This window comes from Vipera berus (genome assembly GCF_964194415.1).
Source record: "Vipera berus genome assembly, chromosome: 1".
NCBI lineage: Eukaryota > Metazoa > Chordata > Lepidosauria > Squamata > Viperidae > Vipera > Vipera berus.
The window spans coordinates 67,553,173-67,572,323 of record NC_138202.1 but is presented as its reverse complement, the minus strand read 5'-3'; the positions used below and the strand labels follow the sequence as shown (position 1 = coordinate 67,572,323).

Here is a 19,151-nt window from a genome sequence, read left to right as displayed (position 1 = left end):
CTTCCCCATCTATTTGCCAGGAATTGAGAGGGCCAGAGGCCATGATCTTGGTTTTCTTAATGTTAAGTTTCAACCCAAGTTTTGCACTCTCCTTCTTCACCCGCAACAAGAGGCTCTTTAGTTCTTCTTCACTTTCTGCCATTAGAGTGGTATCATCTGCGTATCTTAGGTTGTTGATATTTCTTCCAGCAATCTTAATTCCAACTTTTGATTCATCTAGCCCTGCCTTTCTCATGATGTGCTCTGCATATAAGTTAAATAGGCAGGGTGACAGTATACAGCCTTGCCGGACTCCTTTCCCAATTTTGAACCAATCAGTGGTTCCGTGTCCAGTTCTCACTGTTGCTTCTTGACCCGCATATAGGTTTCTCAAGAGACAAATAAGATGGTCTGGTACTCCCATCTCTTTAAGAACTTGCCACAGTTTGTTATGATCCACACAATCAAAGGCTTTAGCATAGTCAATGAAGCAGAAGTAGATGTTTTTCTGGAACTCCCTAGCTTTCTCCATGATCCAGCGTATGTTAGCAATTTGATCTCTAGTTCCTCTGCCTCTTCGAAATCCTGCCTGTACTTCTGGTAGTTCTCGATCCACATACTGCTGAAGTCTAGCTTGTAGGATTTTAAGCATGACTTTACTAGCATGAGAAATGAGTGCAACGGTGCGATAGTTTGAACATTCTTTGGCACTGCCTTTCTTTGGAATTGGAATGTAAACTGATCTTTTCCAATCCTGTGGCCACTGTTGAGTTTTCCAAATTTGCTGGCAAATTGAGTGTAGCACTTTTACTGCACTGTCTTTTAAGATTTTGAATAGCTCAGCTGGAATACTGTCACCTCCACTAGCTTTGTTGTTGCTCAGCTTTTCTAAGGCCCACTTCACTTCACATTCTAGGATGTCTGGCTCGAGGTCAGTGACCACCTCATTGTGATTATCTGGGACGTTAAGCTCATTCTTGTATAGTTCTTCTGTGTAATTTTGCCACCTCTTCTTAATCTCTTCTGCCTCTGTAAGGTCCCTACCATTTTGGTCCTTTATCATGCCCATTTTTGCATGGAATGTTCCCTTCATCTCTCCAATTTTCTTGAAAAGATCTCTGGTCCTCCCTATTCTATTGTTTTCTTCTATTTCTTTGCACTGTTCATTTAAGAAGGCATTCTTATCTCTTCTAGCTATTCTCTGGAATTCTGCATTCAATTGGGCATATCTATGTTTTTCTCCCTTGCCTTTCGCTTTCCTCCTTTCCTCAGCTATTTGCAAAGCTTCCTCAGACAGCCATTTTGCTTTCTTGCATTTCTTTTTCTTTGGGATGGTTTTGGTTGCTACCTGTTGTACAATGTCGCGAACCTCTGTCCATAGTTCTTTAGGCACTCTGTCTATCAGATCTAATTCCTTAAATCTATTTGTCACCTCTACTGTATATTCAACAGGGATATGATTTAATTCGTACCTGAGTGGCCTAGTGCTTTTCCCTACTTTCTTCAGTTTAAGCCTAAACTTTGCAAGGAGAAGCTCATGGTCTGAGCCACAGTCAGCTCCTGGTCTTGTTTTTACCGACTGTATAGAGCTTCTCCATCTTTGGCTGCAGAGCATATAGTCAATCTGATTTCTGTGTTGACCATCTGGTGATGTCCATGTGTAGAGCCGTCTCTTGGGTTGTTGGAAAAGAGTGTTTGCTATGACCATCGTATTCTCTTGACAAAATTCTATCAGCCTGTGCCCTGCTTCATTTTGTACTCCAAGGCCAAACCTGCCTGTTATTCCAGTTATCTTTTGGCTTCCTACTTTAGCATTCCAATCCCCCATGATGATAAGGACATCATTTTTTGGTGTTACTTCTATAAGGTGCTGTAGGGCTTCATAGAACCGGTCAATTTCATCCTCTTCAGCACTGGTGGTTGGGGCATAGACTTGGACTACTGTGATATTGAATGGTTTCCCTTGGATTCGAACTGAGATCATTCTGTCATTTTGAGGATTGTATCCCAGTATTGATTTTCCTACTCTTTTATTAACTATGAAGGCTACTCCATTTCTTCTGAGGGATTCTTGCCCGCAGTAGTATACCTGATGGTCATCTGAATTAAATTCACCCATTCCTGTCCATTTTAGTTCGCTGATACCTAAGATGTCGATGTTCAGTCTTGTCATCTCTTGTTTGACCACGTCCAGCTTTCCTTGATTCATGGATCTTACATTCCAGGTTCCTATGGAGAAAAAATCTTTACAGCATCGGACTTTCCTTTCACCACCAGACATATCCACAGCTGAGCGTCCTTTCGGCTTTGGCCCAGTCACTTCATTCTTTCTGGCGCTACTAGTACTAGCCCTCTGCTCTTCCCCAGTAGCATATTGGACGCCTTCCGACCTGATGGGCTCATCTTCCAGCGTCATATCGTTTTGCCTTTTGGTACTGTCCATAGGGTTTTCATGGCAAAGATACTGGAGTGGGTTGCCATTTCCTTCTCCAGTGGATCACGTTTTGTCAGAACTCTCAGCTATGACCTGTCCGTCTTGGGTGGCCCTGCACGGCATAGCTCATAGCTTCATTGAATTACGCAAGCCCCTTCGCCACGACAAGGCAGTAATCCATGAAGGGGTCTCAGTGTATACTATCCTATTTTCCCCAATTGGAGTATAGAACATAGGTTTTTATTTCTATCATAGATTTATTTGTGGTAGCTTTTCTTTTTGACTTGCTAATTAAATTAACAATTCTACTTTAAAAAGAAAAATCTAATCATCAGAATATATGTATAATGAAAGTTGACTGACAAAAGTTGACAACATATGACAAAGCTGTATACCAGTAGTAATAAAATTAAAATGAACTTTTATCTATAAACACAATTATTTTAATTAGGAGTAAATTAAGACATTTTTATAAAAAAATTCTCATTAAATGAATTTAAAATTTGCTGTATATCCAGAAGATTGAATTGTTTGATACAATAATCTTTGATCCAGGTGTTGAGAAGAGAATGTTTCCAGACAGTTTAGGATATAGTTAAGGCATATACTAAGCAGATTTGAGAGAAGAAAAGATAGCTAACCTTTTGGAAATGTTTCTAAGTTTTCTAAGAATAGCATTAGCTACCGAATAACTGGATTTAGTAGCGCCAGCGTTCTATGTTCATATTAAGATTACTCAGACTAGGTAGCTCAAGGAAAGACAAGAATTATTTACAAGAAAGTAAAGATTTTCAGTATTAAGATTATCTACAGAACAATTTGAAAGTCAGCTTTAAATAACAGTCAGGCCCCTAAATGTGCTAAGCTTTTGGTCTTTTCTTTGTTTTCTTTCTTGTATATGTTTCTTCCGTCTCTCATCTCTGTTAAACAAAATATGACAAAATAATGTTACCATTAATGCACAGGTAAGTAAAACGAAGGCAAACTTAGTTCTATTATTCCCACTTCATGCAATTAAGTTTTTAGCTACTTGCCAGAAATCCTTGCCTTTTTTCTCTTATGTGATCTAATTTTTGGCATAGGGCCATCAAACCTCTCTTAAGGAATATACTATAGAGAATTTTAAGAAAGGCTCTGCATTTGATCAAATTTCTACAGTTCTAAAATGAAAAAGGTATAAACTTCAAGATTACCCAAATGTTAATGAAAGCAGAGGACAACAGAATAATCCTAGCACTTGACAGGGGCTTTTAAGAACTGACATTATATACTTGCCTGGTTTGAAGAGGTGGCTCTTTGTAGTATTTCTTGTGGGAATATAGTCTCTGGGGAGTCTTGCTAGGGTTGCCCCATGGTTTCAGTTTTCCTATATTGATGTAAGGAAAATGTGTTACTTGTCTCTTTCCTGTTCTCATCTGCTGCATCAAGTAAAATAGCAAATATTTCCCATATTTCTTTTGTGAGAAAAGTTTGCCTATGTGAGGCAAGTTAATATATATAGCCAAAAAATAAGATACTTTATTAGCAGCAAACCAGCCAAAAATATACTTGTGTGAGATAAGAACAAACTCAAAAAGCAAGGAATAGCTTGTTTTAACTTAGTTTCCATTAATATGTCAAATTACACATGAAAAATTAATTTGAGAATAATGTACATTTATATGTATAAGTTACCTTTGAAAAAATAAAGGCAAGTTGCAGACAGTATGTGACTAAATACTCAATTTGTTTGCAACTGGTAATATTTTCATGCTCTTTTACACTTGAGTTATTTTTAAAACTATGGCTACCTTTGTGTGGCTGATAAGTAAGTGGTCTTGATAGACTTGCTTGGAGATCAAATACTGGTTTCTTGGTGCTTGTGGGTTCTAGAGTCTGATTTATAAACTTGAAAGGAGTGACAGCTATAAATAGAAAATCAATGTAGTGATAATTAATAAGCAACAAGATCATACTCATTTAACTTTTGAGTTTAAAAATGGGAATAACACTTGAATGCTAGAATATAGCCTTGTTTTTACCCTTGGTGCCAATTAGAATATTATACATACTGGAAACAAAAGGAACATCGTCTTGACTGTGTAAAAATTCTGCATAAATATCCTTCACAACAATCACATGTAAATGAAGTGCATGTTAGTAATTATACAGTTCTTCGGAAAAGTTACCAGAATTTGTAACAGAAGTTTCTGTTGTCTGACAGTTCATTGCTCCTTCTTTGAAGTCTTTGCTAGTTATACATTCACTGCTTTTCTGATTATCTGGAGTGCAGTTTTTCAGAAATGAAGATTTCCTAGATGGAGTTTTGATAAGGGAACGTTTCTCTTCATTGTCTTTTGTAGATTCAGAAAACCTAACCAAAACATATAGTATTTAATGGCTCATAATTTTATATACACTTCATCCAAACAACTAGGAGCATATAAAAATATTGAAACATTTGAATATCCTGTCACAGAAAACACTGGAATTAACTCAGAATTCTTTTAAAAACTTTTTGTACATTCTACATATAATCTCATTCTCTCAAATGCATAGCTCATTTTTACTGAGGAAATGCAAAAAAAAATTGACCTAAGTCCAAACACTTGTATTTTTGTTTATGAAAATGTATAAATTTGGATTCTATGACCTTAAATTTGGTAATTCACACATTGCCACATGTAAGCTATTTTTATTTAATGCCACATATCATCTTACCTGACATTCATTTTAGTTGTAGAAAGGCTGTTTGAACTGAAGGATGATTTTCGAGCTAGAATACTTTTATTTGCAGTGCCAGAGGAATTGCGTTTTGAATGCCGCAGTTTTATTGGAGTGCCTGTGGCAGAAAGCCTATTCTTTTGAGAAGTGGGACTTAATAAAGCCCCTCTGGAACTGGAACATACCTGCTAAGATGAGGGACATGTCTACATTTTAGCATGTGCTTTGTTGAAAGGAAGTTGAAAGGAAGTTATTAACGGAAAATTTATCCTTACCTTTGAATTGGTATTTAGATTTTCTTTCTGAGAAGTCTTCAGAGATTTATTCTTCTTAGCCAGGATCTGCAATTAAGAGACCTAGGATTTTTTTTCCCTCTTAACAATTGCTCATAATAAAATACCAGGATGCTTTTAAAAACCAGTGCTAGACATAGAGATGAACAAATTGTCAAACAGAAGCAAAAACTTAAAAAAATAATACTGCTTTTCTTCTTTACTCCAGTTCATCTATCACTACAAGAAACAATGGAAACTTTAATTAAGAACTTATATTTGTTTTAAGCCACAGGTTCGTTATGATGTTCGGCCTGAGCTCAGTGTAGTCATTAGGAAGGTTCCTGTGCTTTTTAGAAACTAAGTGGGGTCCATGAAGAGCAACAAAAAGTGACATTAACATAAGCTAGAATTTGAGCCAAAATAGTTTTCTAAATTTTTGCAAACTTAAACCACTTGAAATTAAGAAAATCTCAATTACTTTATGGTCAGTCCAAAACATAACTTCCAAAGTTAATAGCTACTGATAAAGGAGAGGGTTGAAATGAAGAGATCTTGGTAATATCTGAGCTTGGCTATTTTTCTTGCGTGTTTCATTACCCAAAGATAACAATGCCATACATCAAAAACATCTGACAAAGCACCAACAGACTATTACAACCACATGGAATCAGCACACAAACCAACTACAGGCCTCTAAAACATCCTAAGTAAGCCAAAAGACCCAGCAGTCCCAGAAGAAAAAACAGGATTCATCTACTACAACATACAATGTAAAGACTGCAACAGCCGTCATGTGGGGCAAACAGGCAGAAGACTAGCAGAACACCAACTAGCAGTCAAGACATGATGAAAATTCTTTAATTTCACAAAATGTGGACAGATTTAACCATAGTTTCAACTGAGAAACTGATCATCGTAGACCCAGCCAACTCCAAAAGCACTATGAAATTCTTCTAAACATGGCACTCTGATAAATTGGCTATCAATAGATTGTTGTTGTTGTTAGTTGCAAAGTCGTGTCCGACCCATCGCGACCCCATGGATAACATTCCTCCAGGCCTTCCTGTCCTCTACCTTCTGGAGTCCATTTAAGCTCACACCTAATGCTTCAGTGACTCCATCCAGCCCTTTCTTCTCTTGCCCTCAATCTTTCCCAGCATTAGGCTCTTCTCCAGTGAGTCCTTCCTTCTCATTAGGTGGCCAAAGCATTTGAGTTTCAGCTTCAGGATCTGACCTTCTAAAGAGCAGTCAGGGTTGATCTCCTCTAGAACTGACCGGTCTGAACGCCTTGCAGTCCAAGGGACTTGCAGGAGTCTTCTCCAGCACCATAGTTCAAAGGCCTCAATTCTTTGGCACTCAGCCTTTCTTATGGTCCAGCTTTCACAGCCATACATTGCAACTGGGAAAACAATGGCCTTGACTATACGCACTTTTGTTGGCAGGGTGAAGTGTCTGCTTTTTAGTATGTTGTCTAGATTTGCCATAGCTGTCCTCCCCAGGAGCAAGCGTCTTTTAATTTCTTGACTGCAGTCCCCATCTGCGGTGATCTTGGAGCCCAGGAAAATAAAATCTGTCACTGCCTCCATTTCTTCCTTATATATTTGCCAGGAATTGAGAGGACCAGATGCCATGATCTTGGTTTTCTTAATGTTGACTTTCAAGCCCACTTTTGCACTCTCCTTCTTCACCCGCAACAAGAGGCTCTTTAGTTCTTCTTCAATTTCTGCCATTATCATCTGCATGTCTTAGGTAGTTGATATTTCTCCTGGCAATCTTAATTCCAATTTTTGATTAATCTAGCCCTGCCTTTCTCATGATGTGCTCTGCATATAAGTTAAATAGGCAGGGCGACAGTATACAGCCTTGCCGGACTCCTTTCTCAATTTTGAACAAATCAGTGGTTCTGTGTCCAGTTCTCACTGTTGCTTCTTGACCCGCATATAGGTTTCTCAAGAGACAAATAGAACTTGCCACAATTTGTTGTGATCCACTCAATCAAAGGCTTTAGCATAGTCAATGAAGCAGAAGTAAATATTTTTCTGGAACTCCCTAGCTTTCTCCATGATCCAGCGTATGTTGGCAATTTGATCTCTAGTTCCTCTGCCTCTTCGAAATCCTGCCTGTACTTCTGGTAGTTCTCGATCCACATACTGCTGGAGTCTAACTTGTAGGATTTTAAGCATAACTTTATTAGCATGTGAAATGAGAGCAATGGTGCAATAGTTTGAACATTCTTTGCCATTGCCTTTCTTTGGAATTGGAATTTAAACTGACCTTTTCCAATCCTGTGCCCACTGTTGAGTTTTCCAAATTTGCTGGCAAACTGACTGTAGCACTTTTACTGCATCGTCTTTTAAGATTTTGAATAGCTCAGTTGGAATACTGTCACCTCCACTAGCTTTGTTGTTGCTCAGATTTCCTAAGGCCCATTTCACTTCACTTTCTAGGATGTCTGGCTCGGGGTCAGTGACCACCCCATCGTGGTTATCAGGGACGCTAAGCTCGTTCTTGTATAGTTCTTCTGTGTAATTTTGCCACCTCTTCTTAATCTCTTCTGCCTCTGTTAGGTCTTTGCCATTTTGGTCCTTTATCATGTCCATCTTTGCATGAAACGTTCTCTTCATATCTCCAATTTTCTTGAAGAGATCTCTGGTCCTACCTATTCTATTGTTGTCTTCTATTTCTTTGCACTGTTCATTTAAGAGGGCATTGTTATCTCTTCTAGTTATTCTCTGGTATTCTGCATTCAATTGGGTGTATCTTTGTCTTTCTCCCTTGCCTTTACTTTCCCTTCTTTCCTCAGCTATTTGCAAAGCTTCCTTAGACAGCCATTTTGCTTTCTTGCATTTCTTTTTCTTTGGCATGGTTTTAGTTGCTACCTCTTGTACAATGTTGTGTACCTCTGTCCATAGTTCTTCAGGTACTCTGTCTATCAGATGTAATTCCTTAAATCTATTTGTCACTTCTACTGTATATTCATCAGGGATATGATTTAGTTCATACGTGAGTGGCCTAGTGTTTTTCCCTACTTTCTTCAATTTAAGCCTAAATGTTGCAATGAAAGCTCATGATCTGAGCCAGTTAGCTCCTGGTCTTTTTTTTTTTACTGACTAAACAACATCTACATACTGTGTTAAAGGAGACAATCAACAAGCCGAAAAGGGAACAAAAAGACCAGAACACCTCCCCACCAGCAATCAGCACCCAGATGAGCACAGATTTAACCCCAAGATTAACTTCAGAACAACAATCAAGCAAACAATACCCCAATCAAAGAACTGCCAAACACTAGTTCAACAGCCCAACTAAAGCTCCAGCCCAGCAACACCCATGGGCAAGCCAGTAGATAAATTGAGAGCAAACCCCATTCCTCAGTAACATTGATGTTACCTACTTTGGGTAATGAAACATCTGCAAGAAAACAACGCTAAAGATCTCCCAAGTTAATAGCTCCAACAAGAAAAACTGTATATCAATACTCTAACTAGAGAGCCAGTTTGGTTTAATAGTTAAGACACTAGCCTAGAAACCAGGAGACTGTGCATTCTAGCCCTGCCTTAGACATGAAAGCCAACTGGGTGAATGTGGTCAGTCATTCTTTCTCAGCCCACATCAACCTTGGGCAACAAGCCAATCAGGCATTTCCTGTCACAACCAATAGATCAACACTCAGTAGGTCAGAAACAAAAAAGCAGATCCCACACTTATGGGAAAATAGGGAAAAAAATCAGTACTCTAACCAAAAAGTGTATATGTAGACACGTTTTCACTTCCTGTTGAAAATCAGACAAGGGTTATGACAGATACCTTTCACTCAGACATTTTTAAGCTTAGTGCCTTGATTGAAAACCTCCTTCTCATTCCATCTACTCATCTCTGAAGCCAAGAAAATACAGAAGCTCTCAGTATAGTTAGGATTATTTTTGTCACGCATTTTCATAACAGGATCTCCACAAAAGGTTAGTTATTATAGACTGATAGATGATAGCTAAAAAAGCGTCCACCAAACTGAGTAAGATAACCAGGACCTAATTCCTACCCTAGCTCATTGAATGTCTGGTCATATGTAGAATCACTAGTTGAAATGTTAAACAATGTTTGCCACAACTTTGTATGGTCCTTAATTTCTGGACCAACTATATGTTTGAAGAAGTGAAATTAGTATTCCTTCTTATTCATCGTCCTTTATCCCAGCTACTTGAGTTGCTATTATGAACACAATTAATGGCTTTCCCCTAAACCTACAGGGTAGGGGTGTGCGTGTTATATTTCCACAGCCAGGCTTTCTATGCAACACAAAGCAATCTTGGGGCTTTTCCCCTGTTTGTTATATACGTAAGCAGGACACACCACTTGGCATTTGCTAGTTAGGCAAAAATATGATTTGTCATATTGTTATTATTGGAGAACAGGTCTTCGAGAACTGTGAACAAATAAATCCCTTAGACAGATCATTGGACATAACCTTTGAAGAATGGAAGTCTGATTTAATTGGCCAGGGTTTAAATATTTCCAGTAAATGGGAAATGTGACCATGACATAACTATCCCCACTTTTTGAGGGGCTCATAGAACAAATTGATCAGATTACCTCCAAAAATAAGGTAGGCTATTTTTTTAAAGGCATCTATAGACATGTTCTTTTAAATAAGACTGAGTAAGAGACATACTGTAATTTCATTCAGTTCAATCTTCATATATCTGGGGTAGGAGAAAGATCGCTTACCTTGATTTCATCAACTGAATTGCTGAAATTACACATTTTATTCTTCCTTTCAATGTATTCATCAATAGATAACATTTTCTTGAACTGAGCCTCATGAATTTTCTTAAAATCTACAATATTGAAAAGTTTATTACTCAGATTTTTCTTGTCTTCATTGCCAGTTCATTGAAACATACAGCTTAATATTAAATATTTATCTGATACTGAAACAAGAAAAGTCAGCTATTTTTTTGAAGTAACAGGTTCATGGGCAAATGTTTTAAGGCACACCCAGAGAAGACTTACAATGCAGCAAATTAATGTTTTAAAATAAAGGAGTACATTTAATTTGGAATAATGTTCATTTCAATTCTCTTACTAATTCCAAATTAAATGAAGCTATAGAATATATAAGGCATACCAAATGTTGGGTTCCATAGGCCGGGGGTTCCTAACCCCTAGTCTCCGGATGGGCATTGGTCCATAGCCTGCCAAGAACTGGTCTCTAGAAGTGAGCGAAGCCCCAAATGCACACATGAGGGATCTAGGCAGCACACAAAGCCAGGTTCCCCCGGTCCACAGAAAAACTGCCCTCCACGGAATCAGTTCATGGTACCCAAAAGGTTCAGGGCTGCTATCATAGGCCAATCACATTTCATTAACTTTTTTTACAAAAATAATTACACTTTGTAATATTCAAATGTCATGTGTAAAGTGAATGAGAAAGCATTTAAAATGAAATGGCATCCAATTTGAACATTTAATGTAATTTATGCAATAAATTGCCTGTGGGTCCTGACTTTGATGACAACACCCTGTATATTGTCAAGATTAAATATATATATATATATATTAGTTGAGTTATTTCTTCTCTTCCTCTGATTCATATTCAGTGTTCTTTTTTCTTTTTCCCCGCCATGAAATAACAGATTAACAGAGTTGGAAGGGACCTTGGAACTCTTCTAGTCCAACTCCCTGCTCAAGCAGGAGAGGAGACTATATACCATTTCAGATAAATGATTGTCCAATCTCTTTCTGGAGGCAAGCCGTTCCACTGATTGTTCTCACTGTCAGGAAATTTCTCCTCAGATCCAAGTTGGATCTCTTTGATAAGTTTCCATTTGTTACTTCTTGTTTTGCCCTCAGGTGCTTTGGAGAATAGGTTGATCCCCCTTCTTTTTTGTGGCAGTCCCTTAGACAGCAATAGCATATAGACTTACATGCCACTTGACAGTGCTTTACAGCCCTCTTTAAGTTGTTTACAGTCAGCATATTGCCCCCAACAATCTGGGTCCTCATTTTACCAACCTTGGAAGGATGAAAGGCTAAGTTAACTTGAACCAGTGAGGATTGAACCCCTGGCAAACAGCAGAATTAGCCTGCAACACTGCATTCTAACCACTGCGCCACCATGGCAGACTGCTATTGTATCATCCATAGTCCTTCTCTTTGTTAGACTAGACCAGGGGTTGGCAACTTTAAACACTCAAAAGAGCCACTTGGACCCGTTTTCCAGAGAAAAGAACACTGGGAGCTGCAAAACTTGCACGCGCGCACATGTGCGGGAGGAGCTTTATTGAAGAATTTAATTAAAAAGAAGTAGAGGCTGCTGTGCATGAGTTCTCTCTCTCTGTCTCTGTCTCCCTTTCTCTCTCCCTCCCTCCCTCCCTCCCCTCTCTCCGATCTTCTGCTCACCTGGCAAGCTAGCTTCAAGCTGTTCTCCGACAAGCTGACACACATTCTTATTGGGCTGGCTCTCCTGCCCTTGATCTGCCAGTCCTCTCCTCCCACCTCTCTCTCTGTGTGTGTGTGTGTGTGTGTGTGTGTGTATGAGAGAGAGAGAGAGAGAGAGAGAGAGAGAGAGAGAGAGAGAGAGAGAGAGAGAGAGATATGCTGCTTTCTGCGGAGATGCAGCAAAGGCAGGAGCCCTACCTAATAAGCTTGTCGGAGAACAGCGTGAGGCCACTCTCTTTTTTATACATACAGAGAGAGGCGGGGGAGCGCAAGTGCCTCTCTGTCTCTCTCTCTCTCTCTCTGCTAATGGCGGACGACTGGGAGCCGCAGAAGGCTGAAAGAGCCGCATGCGGCTCCAGAGCCGCGGGTTACCGACCTGTGGACTAGACATACTCAGTTATTGCAACCAGTCTCCTAATCATATTTGTTGCTCTTTTCTGAAGTCTCAATATCTTTTTCTTCAGCTCACCACCCTATCTGCAAATTATTTCTTGCTGTCTCGAATGGAAGGATAAAGGATAATGTGCAATCATATGCACTTACATATTATACACATATACGGTAATCTATTTTTAAACAGAACACTGATTAACAATCCCTATAGAATAAAGTAACTATTGTTTTAATACCTTGGGGGGGATGGGGGTCCTAGCTGTTGCTGAAAAGTTTCCAATGTAATATATTTCCCCATTTATCTCCAGTCTTTTCATTTATAAACAAGTAAATATTCTGTGCATACAGTCACTATGCTTAACGTACATACCTGGGGTGGTAGAAATTATTCCTATTCTTCCCAATTTAGATTTACTTCCTGTGCTAGTAGTTTTCTTTCCAGAAAGAGAATCCAGTAAAGTTTTACCTGAGGTAAACATATTAGATTAGATGCATCTCTGTGAAACAATCAAAAAGATTCATAAACTTCTCTAGTTCTAAGTTGGTCAAACTTGGTTCTGCATATTTCCATCACACATCACAGTTCATGTGTTAATTCAGCAGTATTTCATTCAAGCTACTGAGTTAAAAGGTAGAGCAGGGGTGTCAAACTCCCAGCCCGTAGGCCGGACGCATCATCAGGAAACTGCACCCACCCCATTGCTGGCAATGGAGAAAAAGCTCCGATACGTCACGCAACGTCATGTGACGTCCCGAGTTTGACATGTCTGAGGTACAGGATACAAAGCCACATTCTTCTTTTAAGGAGTTTGTTATTATGCAATTACAGTAGTAGTCCATGCTTAACAACCCTAATTGGGAATGGAATTTCTATCACTAAGCAAAGCAGTCATTAGGTGAAACATCAGGTGAAGGGACCACTTAGCAACACTTCCAGTTGGCTCATTAGCCAAACACCTTACATGTCTTTGGCCTTGGAAAGAATCAGCAGCTATCTCAGCTGGGCATGCCTTGTCATCAGTGGGAAGAAAACAAGTCAGCTGGTAGCAGTAGGGATAGGCAAGTGGGGGGAGTTGAAACACTTGTTGAGGTCCTAAATGCAGGCGAGCTGCCAAGCACCAACATTTTGATCATGTGACTGTGGGGTGGGGGTGCTGCAATGGCCATAATTTCAAGGTTAGGTCAAAACATCCATTCAGCTGGAGTCATAATTTCAAAGTCACTGAACTAATAGTTAAGTGAGGACTACTTGTAGTAGATGCTATCCTGCTTGAAATATGGGTTATTTAGTCAGAACTAAAACACACCACAAAATACTAGTCATTTATAGTATCCAAGCTTCCATCACATTTAACTTTATGGCTGGATTGTTAGACAAGGCAACGTTCAATATTCAGATATTATTTCCTCCAAACTATGTTCTGTTTCTGAAAATCCTGTGATTTTACAGATGACAAAAGCTAGTGACAAAGATCAAATAAGTTGTCCACAACTTGTCCTAAATGTCAAAGCAAAACAAATATTCCATTTATAAATGCAAATTACTTTCGACTCCTTTTTGCCTAGTAGAACTTCTTTCTTTTTGTTGACTTGGAGTGACAAAGTCTTCTAACTTTCCTGCTGTTCCACTGCTTTGTGATACATCATTTTGGTTTATCCCCAGTATCTTTCCAAATCCTGCATCCTGGAAGGATATAATGGAGTTTCACCTCAATTTTCTCATACAGGCAACATATTTATGCAAGTGTACTCATATACAATTTCTATTCCATTCAGTACACTTATTCCTGTTATTACGGTAGTTCCATATAATATATAAATATACAGACAAAAAAGGGACACTATTAATGTCAAGGCTAGAGAAAAGTTTCAGAAGCATACATACAGTAGAAACTTCCATTTTCTGGCAAAGAGTAGCATAAGTGTTGCAAAATAAATTACATAGCATTGCAAAATTTATGCTCCATTAAACAATGTGTGGAATTGAAATCCATACATCTTAATGTTGTCAAGTTTGAAACACACAGTACTAAATCACGTTTCTTCAGTCCTGCTTTATTGAGCAGATCATTAATATAATAAAGTCAAAAAGGTCTACTGAATTCATAAATTACTGAGATATAAATTTCTATTTTTATAATCTTCTGCCAGCTCTTTTTTATTGAAGTTTTATAAAAAGTTACAATATTATCCCCTTCCCAACCCCCCCTAACCCCCCCAAAGCTGATTACAGGGTTACAAATATATAATAATCATAATCTAACTAACATTAATCAACTGTATAAAAAACCAAATACATAATACACTTTAACCCGCTTTTAACATAATTACCAACACTCTAAAATACCCAATTTCTAGAAAAAATTTAAATTATAACAATAACAATCTAGAATTTACTCATAAGCTAAATGGAACTTTTTAGTGCCATATTTTTTCTGAATATAATCTATCCATCTTCTCCAAACCGAAATGTATCTCTCGTGAATGATCTTTCAAGTAAGCAGAAATCTTAGCCATTTCTGCTAAGTTTGACACTTTAAGCGTCCATTCCTCTAAAGTAGGCAGACAATCCTTCTTCCAATATTGCCCTACCAGTAACCTCGCAGCTGTTATCAAATTCAACATCAAATTAATTTCTTTAGTGTTACAGTCTGTAATAACACCCAATAAAAATAATTGTGAAGTAAACTTTATCTTTCTCTTAAAAATCTTTTGAATGTTCCACCAAATTTTAATCCAAAAAGCTTTTATATTTCTACAAGTCCACCAAATATGAAAATAGGTAGCATCCAAACTACCACATCTCCAACACTTGGGCTGTAAATTGGAATACATACAAGACAGCTTTTTAGGATCCAAATGCCATCTATAAAACATTTTATAAAAATTTTCTCTTAAGTTTTGAGCTTGAGTAAATTTTACATTTCTAACCCAAATTACCTCCCACACATCCAATGGAATAGGTTCTTGAATATTTTGAGCCCACTTTACCATGCAATCTTTCACCAATTCCGTTTCCGAGTCCAATTCTATTAAAGCATTATAAATTCTCTTTATGTGCTCTCGAGTTTGATCTTTAATCTGTTTTACCAAATTTTCATCCATCAGCGTCAAACCAACCTTCTGGTCCAACTTCCACCTAACTTGCAATTGAGTATACTGAAACCAAGACTGTACAATATTTTCTTGTTTTAGCTCGGCTAGTGACCTTAATTGCCAGTCACTCCCTTCCAATCTCAGTATTTGCTTATAAGAAATCATATCCAAATTCACACCCATAGATACCCCCTCTATTGCGTGTCCAGGAATCCCCCAAATTGGTATTTTATAATTTAACTTATAATACAGTACTTTTTCCAAACATGCAATAAAGCACTTCTTAAAATATGAGATTTAAAGGCCTTATCAACTTTTTTATCATAAATCAAATATGCATGCCACCCATATAATAAGTCCCATCCCTCAATATAAAGTATGCTTTTATTGGTCAAATTAAGCCAATCACTAACCAGTGTTAAAACCACTGCATCATAATATAATTTCAAATTAGGCACTTTAAGTCCTCCTCTTTCCCGAGCGTCTTGTAAAATCTTAAGTTTAACTCTCGGTTTTTTCCCCACCCAGATAAATTTATTAATACCCTTCTGCCATTCATCCAAATTAGCATCTTTTTTCAAAATAGGTATCATTTGAAACAAAAAGAGAAACTTTGGTAAAACATTCATTTTAACAGCTGCAATTTTTCCCAACAAAGATAATTGTAATTTTTTCCAATTATTTAAGTCCTTTTGTACTTTTGACCATAACATCTCACAATTATTCTTATATAATTTCACATTAGAAGCTGTAATATATACCCCCAAATATTTAACCTTTTTCACAATTTCATAACCTGTCAATTTTACTAACATATCCTTCTCATTCTTAGTCATATTTTTAGATAAAATTTTAGTCTTATTATTATTCACCTTAAAGCCCGAAACTTTCCCATATTGTATTATAATTTCCATCAAATCTACAACCGATTGTAGACTGCCAGCTCTTGATATTCACAATAATCAACCAAACGTAAAAACTAGGAACTTGCATATCTTACAATTTCATATAAATAGTATCACCTCTTTCTCTGAATTGAGTTCTATTTTTTCTTCATTAAGATTTTCTTCTGTAGTTTGCTGGGCATTATCTTCTTTCTGTTTTCTATGCCTTTTGGTGATTGTGGATGTATTTACGGAAATTTGACTGCCATTCTGTTCCTCAATATCTGTAGATGGGGATGTCTTTTTGATACCCTACAGAAAAGAAACTCAGCCATTTTATTATCATCTTCATATTTATTTCAGGGACAAACCATAAGGTATTATTCAGTTAACGACAGGGTGGATTTGATTTAAATCAAGTTGATTTAAATCACGATTTAAATCACTAAAAGGCTTGATTTAAAGCAACTCAATTTAAATCATAATTTTTAAAGAGCAACTGTCATCTCTGTCCTGCAGTGGCTCCTCCTGACCCATCGCTGAGTCACCAACAGTCCCATCCACTTTAATGGGACGGCTGGTGATGCGGCAGTGACACAACAAGGTGAGGGACATGGCAGGCAGCAAGTGAGTGGATGCCCGCTAATAGCGCTGCCATGATGGATCTGAAATGACAGGTGCTCTTTAAATGTAAGAACTCATTCTTGCTGGTAGTTAAAATCTGTATATTATTATTTGTAAACAAAATGAAGGTTTCCTATTTAGAATAAGTTGTCAGCTTAGTAAAACAGCGATATCAGAACTGATTTTAATAAGTTAATAGGTTAATCACACATAGTTGGAGAACTAGTCAAACTCTTTTATTTAATTAAAACACTTAAGAGCCTGGTACAGATGCATTCTCTTCAATCATACAGTTTGCAGTGTACATAGATCTGCAAAACAATGGGATAAAAGAACATTCCTGAACTTTATGATTTATTTCATGGTTACTGTGAAATTGAGTGAATGCATCAATGCAGTGCATGTTATCTCAGCTTGCAGAGCTTGGATTCATTGAATGAGTTTACTAAAATGTAAATATTGCAGAATATACAGCCTCACGCTACGTAACTAAACTTCATTTCATGCTGAATAAACTAAATTCTTAATGTATCTTAAATAGAAAACTATCTTTAGACAGATTTTACTCCAAAAGCACTTTATTAAAATAAATTTGATAAAAATACAAAATAAAAATCCATTTTTTTTAAAAAATCATTGATTATCCACCCTGGTTAACAACAGTCTAAAAGCTGTTTGTTCATAGTAGTTTGTCCCCAAAATTGTTATGCTAAAGAAAATCAGATGAACATAAATATGAGATTACTTCTACCAGATCCATAGCCAGACAGCTAAATAATGTGTTTGAGGCTTTTCATTATATGGAAGAAACAGGATTTACTCTATTTTAAAATACCATTGCTAGAGGATAAAATGCTAATGAAATTGTCAAAAAGTGCCCTTACCATATTTATATTTTTATTTTCTTCACAGAAGTGATTCTTTAATGCATTTAACAGCTTGGGTGCCTAAGAGAAAATGATCATCAAAAAGGGCTGTTATAAATCAAGTTACTGCAGCTAGGTGTAAAAACCTGTAACACATTTGTGATATATTTCTCACTTCAGCTGCCTCAAGGATGGGAACCTTGCCCTTTAACCTCTCTTTTTGGTGCTTCTTAGCTGAGCTTCAGGCCTATCTTCTGATCATAACTCCCACAATTCTAGCTCTTGACTCTCACCCAGCTGAAGGCACAGAATCTCTAATTCCAGCAGCATCTTTGTCCTTTTGCAAAAGGTGTAGGGATCACAGTTGAATCAGCCCTTGGAAAACTTTTTGAAAAAAACAAATCATATCGGCTAGCTAGTGATGACTACACATTTTAGTTGGACAAGTGAAATCCCATCTACCATCACACCCAGATTCTCATCAGTTCTTATGTCAAAGGCAGAGAAGTAATCAGAGATTACACTAAATGTTTTTCGAACATGGCAAGGGTTAAGAAGCATGGATATTCTCCATGCTGGTTGGGCAATTCTGGGAATTGAAGTCAACATAATTTATTGTTGTCAAGTTTGAAAAATACAGTACAGGTAGTCCTCGATTTACAACAATTGAGCCCAAACGTTATGTTGCTAAGTGAGAAATTGGTTGAGTTTTGCCCCATTTTACAACTTTTCTTGCCACATTTGTTGACTGATTCACTGCAATTGTTAAATTAGTAACACAGTTAAGTGAATCTGGTCTCCCTATTGACTTTGCTTGTCAGAAAATTGCAAAAGGTGATCACATGGCCCTCATAAATGCAAGTCAAACAACCGAATGTAAATCACATGACCGTGGGGATGCTGCAGCGGTCATAACCGTAAAAATGGTTATAACTCGCTTTTTTCCAAGTGACCTTGTAACTTTGAATGGTCACTAAGTAAACTGTTGTAAATCGAGGATTATCTGTACTAAATCACACTTGTTCAGCCCTGCTTTAGGGAACGGGCTACTAGCCTAATAAAAGCCAAGTAGTCTACCGAAGTCACAAAATCATAGTCCTGCAACGGCAAGATCCACGATTCGGGTTATGCCCATTTCCAAGGTTTAGTTCGAGGCGGCAACTTATAGTGAAGGTATCGAGACGTCCCTTACTTAAAAGGGCTGGCCAGGGACCCGCTCTCCCGGCTCGCTACTATCTACGCCAAAGTGCTTTTGTTTCCCCACCCGCCTGGCCAGCCCAGAGCTCACCTTGAGGTTAGCTTTCAACCCCACCGACTTGGCCAAGGACTGCAATTCGCTGTATTTGAGCGCCTCCAATTGAGACGAAGAGAGCGTCTCCATGACTGTTACCCGCCCAACAATCAACTCTAAGGTTCAACCGCCGCGCCTCTTCGGTCCCGCCTCTATTTTCAAACGTCC

General features: G+C 37.9%; 1 protein-coding gene across 1 annotated transcript; it reads right to left on the bottom strand.

The window, feature by feature from the left end:
* Positions 1 to 2,803: 2,803 nt before the first annotated feature.
* Positions 2,804 to 19,073, bottom strand: NUSAP1 (nucleolar and spindle associated protein 1; the record flags this gene model as incomplete). The annotated part of the gene is made up of 12 exons (XM_081325368.1): positions 2,804 to 3,333; positions 3,689 to 3,779; positions 4,204 to 4,317; positions 4,582 to 4,766; positions 5,114 to 5,304; positions 5,392 to 5,457; positions 10,117 to 10,226; positions 12,593 to 12,688; positions 13,768 to 13,906; positions 16,341 to 16,514; positions 17,711 to 17,773; positions 18,981 to 19,073. The coding sequence occupies 12 exons, from the start codon at positions 19,071 to 19,073 to the stop codon at positions 3,246 to 3,248; spliced, it is 1,410 nt and encodes a 469-aa protein (XP_081181494.1). The 3' UTR covers positions 2,804 to 3,245.
* Positions 19,074 to 19,151: the final 78 nt, after the last annotated feature.